Source organism: Ricinus communis, chromosome 7 (genome assembly GCF_019578655.1).
Source record: "Ricinus communis isolate WT05 ecotype wild-type chromosome 7, ASM1957865v1, whole genome shotgun sequence".
Taxonomy (NCBI): Eukaryota; Viridiplantae; Streptophyta; class Magnoliopsida; order Malpighiales; family Euphorbiaceae; genus Ricinus; species Ricinus communis.
In genome coordinates, this window is record NC_063262.1 from 20,981,834 (window position 1) to 20,985,998 (window position 4,165).

The window sequence follows — 4,165 nt, forward strand, 5'->3', positions numbered from 1 at the left end:
GCTAAGATTTTTACGTGATAGTTCTGATTAAATAATTTAATATTTTAATTATTTATTTAAATCACTATTCATATATGTTTCATTTACTGCATTATGGTTTTGTGTTGTCGTGTTGACTCGGGATGAGACAGCTATAGAACATACTATTGATGAGTTGCATCAGGACCGTGTGCACATTGGTAGGATTCTGAGACAGATAGTAAAAAGGGTGAATTTTAAAAGGTAAATTTAGGACTTGCCCTGGTCGAGCATTGCTCTCTAGGCTGAGTAGAGTGAGTTTGCCGGAGTATAGGTCTCTGGTTGAGCATTGCTCTCTCGGTGCCGGCTTATTTGGAAATCTAAGTGACTGGACTGGAGTTAAGGACCCTAGTCGAGCTTCGCTCTCTGGGCGTCAGTTCTATTGGAATGAGAGAGTCGAGATGTTAGTGTTGGGATTAGGATTCTACTAAAGTACTCCGTCTCGTAGTATGTGAAAGTTATTTTTATTTAAGCATGGCATGACACGTATATTTTTGCATGATTTAATGTTTATTTCAAATTAAATAAATGTTTTATTGAAGTGTTTGTAGTTATTTTTGGATATATGATTTTAACTCACTCTTGAGACTGACAGTCTCAATTTTACTATTTTTCAGGTGATTGTTAGTCTTTTCGCAGTTCTTATCTAGCAACCCAACTCCTTTATCATCGGATTGATGTAATTGATTTTGAGTATATTTGACTTGTAAAATTTGAGATTCTCCGTAGTAAGAATTTTTAGACTTATCACTTTTGTAATTTTATATTAATTCAAGTCTCGCCTAATTATGCTGGCGGGCCGAATTTAATTTATAGTACACATTGATTTAAGATTAATTGTGGAAAAAGTGCTTTAGATTGAGTTCAGATTTTAATTTAATTGAGTTAGTGAATAGTCAGGCTTACTACAGGATTTGGTGGCCTTAAGTCTACCCACTCCCTAGTGCCGGTCACAGGCCCACAGATCGGGTCGTGACAATAATTGCTATATATAACTATAGTTTCTTAGCTAAATCATTACATTAGCTATAAAAACTGACTTTTGTACTTGTGTATAATTTTAGTAAATTGTCCGATTACAAAACTAATTATATATTTTAAATATATCAAATTTGTTATAATATTTCAATTTCGTGGTAATAATTATTTAACTATAATTTTTTAGCCATAATAAAAATATTATAGTTAATTGATTTAATTTACTGAAAATGTTAAAAAGTAATAACAAATAATAGTTATATAATTATATTATTAGTCTCACAAATTAATTAGTGATAAATTAATAAATAACTATTAAAAATTATTTTTTGCAATATATAATATATGTAACTGTATCAATATTATATTTTGAGTGGCTAAATGATTACAAACTTTTTTTTCTGAAATTGAAAAAAAAATATTATTGCAAATCAAATAGAGAACATTGCAAAGAAAGTTAGGTAGATAACTATTCCACATATTTGAATCAGACATTGAAACAAATGCTCTTCTTTAGCAATGATCAATACATAAACTTTAAACATAAATAGAATTCCAAATATGATAAGATTATAACTTTTTGTTTTTTTTATTATTTTTAGATAATTTTTATTTAATTTTTTAATAAATTTAAGAATATATGTGTGTGTGATAATTTTCTTTTAGAATGAAAAATATATATAATGTAACACGTATTATTTGTGCATGACATAATATATAGCAACATTAGATATAGGATTGATAACAACATTTTTATTCTTATTTTTTTAATTCGTATTTCGTGTGAATATTAAGAAAACATTATATTAAATTTAAATAAATTAATATAAATTTATGTAAATAATCAAATATAAAAAATTTCCTTCTTTCGTTGGAAGTTTAATCGTTAATTAAATGACCTCTATTAAAAACATAATACAAATGAAATGAAATGAAAATAAAATTTATATATTAATCAAATTTGCAGGATAAACCAAAGGATATAGTAGTCTCTATAAAATCAAAAGAATAGCAAACGACATCGCCATTTTTAATAATACACCTAAAATGACTAAAAAAGAGTCTCTCTAACCGGCTAGAATCTACCCTTTAATAAAAATACTGCTCCCTTTTGTGTTAAAGACATGCAATATATAACACCTAAGAAATTACACTAAAATTTCAAGTGGTAGCATGATATATGCTGCTCAATGAAAGGTCCCAAACATATTAATGGCATATTCAGAATAATAATTGGCCGACTAATTAATGAAGGAAAAGAAAAGGAAAAGAAAAGAAAAAGAAATCTTGATAATTATCGATAATAAAATATCTGTTATTTCTTGCGATCTGCATAAATGCAGTTAGCTCAAGTCAGCCGGTTGACTAATACTAGTATACATATGGGCATAGCTTTGACACATTCATTGGCCACTACTAGCATAAATATTCCAACTAGATAAAGAAGAAAATCTTCTTTGCGTCGATTAAAACCTTAGAGCTGCAAAAGATAAATAACGTTTTACAGACAAGATCGAGCCCTCCATCATGCAAGAAGATATTCAACAAATTAGTGAGTTTTAAAGTCGTCTCTGAGTTTGATAGGACTAATAAATGTTCCCGGCAGTGCCCCAACTGTTCCAACCCGTAGCATGCATATCCACCAATTAATGGCTATTTAGTGGAGTTGTTCATATTAAGCAAGTGGACGAACCCTATATAAATAACCAAAGATATTATCCAAATCAAGAGCAACCCAAACTGAGATTATAGTTTCTTTGGCGTTAAGTGAAGTAGTGATGGGTGTCTTTCAAAAATGGCTCTCTTTGCTTCTTCTTTTCTTGTGCATTGTTTCTCATTTGAGTGTAGTCGCTTTTGGGGATGACAAACTTGATAAAACTAGGTTTCGCAATGACGATGATTATTGTCGTTGGGGTAGACGATGCGGTGGGCGCTTTGGTCGTGGACGTGGAGGTGGACTAGGAAGAGGCGGTGGCATTGGTGGTGGAGCTGGAGGTGGGCTAGGAGGAGGTGGTGGAGCTGGAGGTGGGCTAGGAGGAGGTGGTGGAGCTGGAGGTGGACTAGGAGGAGGTGGTGGAGCTGGAGGTGGACTAGGAGGAGGTGGTGGAGCTGGTGGTGGTGGGGGAGGCGGTATTGGAGGTGGTTCAGGTCACGGTGGAGGCTTTGGAGCTGGAGGTGGTGTAGGTGGTGGTGTAGGAGGCGGTGCTGGAGGAGGAGGTGGTGGTGGTGGTGGTGGAGGAGGAGGAGGTGGTGGTGGTGGAATTGGCGGGGGTTCAGGCCATGGAGGAGGCTTTGGAGCAGGAGGTGGTGTAGGTGGTGGTCTTGGAGGTGGTCCTGGAGGAGGTGGAGGTGGAGGTGGAGGTGGTGGTGGTGGTGGTGGTGGAGGAGGAGGAGGTGGTGGTGGTGGAATTGGCGGGGGTTCAGGCCATGGAGGAGGCTTTGGAGCAGGAGGTGGTGTAGGTGGTGGTCTTGGAGGTGGTCCTGGAGGAGGTGGAGGTGGAGGTGGAGGTGGTGGTGGTGGTGGTGGTGGTGGAATTGGCGGTGGTTCAGGTCATGGAGGAGGCTTTGGAGCTGGAGGTGGTGTAGGTGGAGGTATCGGGGGTGGTGCTGGAGGAGGAGGCGGTGGAGGTGGAGGTGGAGGAGGAGGAGGAGGTGGTGTAGGTGGAGGATCAGGGCATGGAGGTGGATTTGGTGCTGGTGGTGGCTTAGGAGGAGGTGCAGGAGGTGGTCTTGGTGGTGGCCATAGAGGCGGTGGAGGAATTGGAGTTGGAATTGGCATTGGCATAGGAATTGGAGTAGGGGCTGGTGCTGGCCAGGGAACTGGCAGTGGTACTGGGAGCGGCAGTGGAGGTGGTGGAAAACATTAAGATTAAATTTGGAAACCAAACTTTTGCAACTCGAGTTGAGTGTTCTAATAAGTTGTAAAATTTCTACTTATTTTTGTGTGAATTAATGGAGTAGTTGTTTGCTGCCCATTAAATTGGGCTTTCTGTATTATTACCAACAATTTGAAAAATGTTAATTAAATTGGTTTTTGTTTAATCATATTATAATAATTTTCAATCTCTAGTAATAAGAGTGAGTGAAAATAACATCAATCTAAAATTTACAATATATATCCAACTATTAAAGTCAGCCTAAATTCGTTTAAAAATTGCCTTGAGAAGCA

The 4,165-nt window shown here is 36.8% G+C and overlaps 1 protein-coding gene across 1 annotated transcript; it reads left to right on the forward strand.

The window, feature by feature from the left end:
• Nucleotides 1-2,774: 2,774 nt before the first annotated feature.
• Nucleotides 2,775-3,863, forward strand: LOC8285885 (glycine-rich cell wall structural protein 1). The gene is made up of 3 exons (XM_048376937.1): nucleotides 2,775-3,228; nucleotides 3,385-3,504; nucleotides 3,547-3,863. The coding sequence occupies exons 1-3, from the start codon at nucleotides 2,775-2,777 to the stop codon at nucleotides 3,861-3,863; spliced, it is 891 nt and encodes a 296-aa protein (XP_048232894.1).
• Nucleotides 3,864-4,165: the final 302 nt, after the last annotated feature.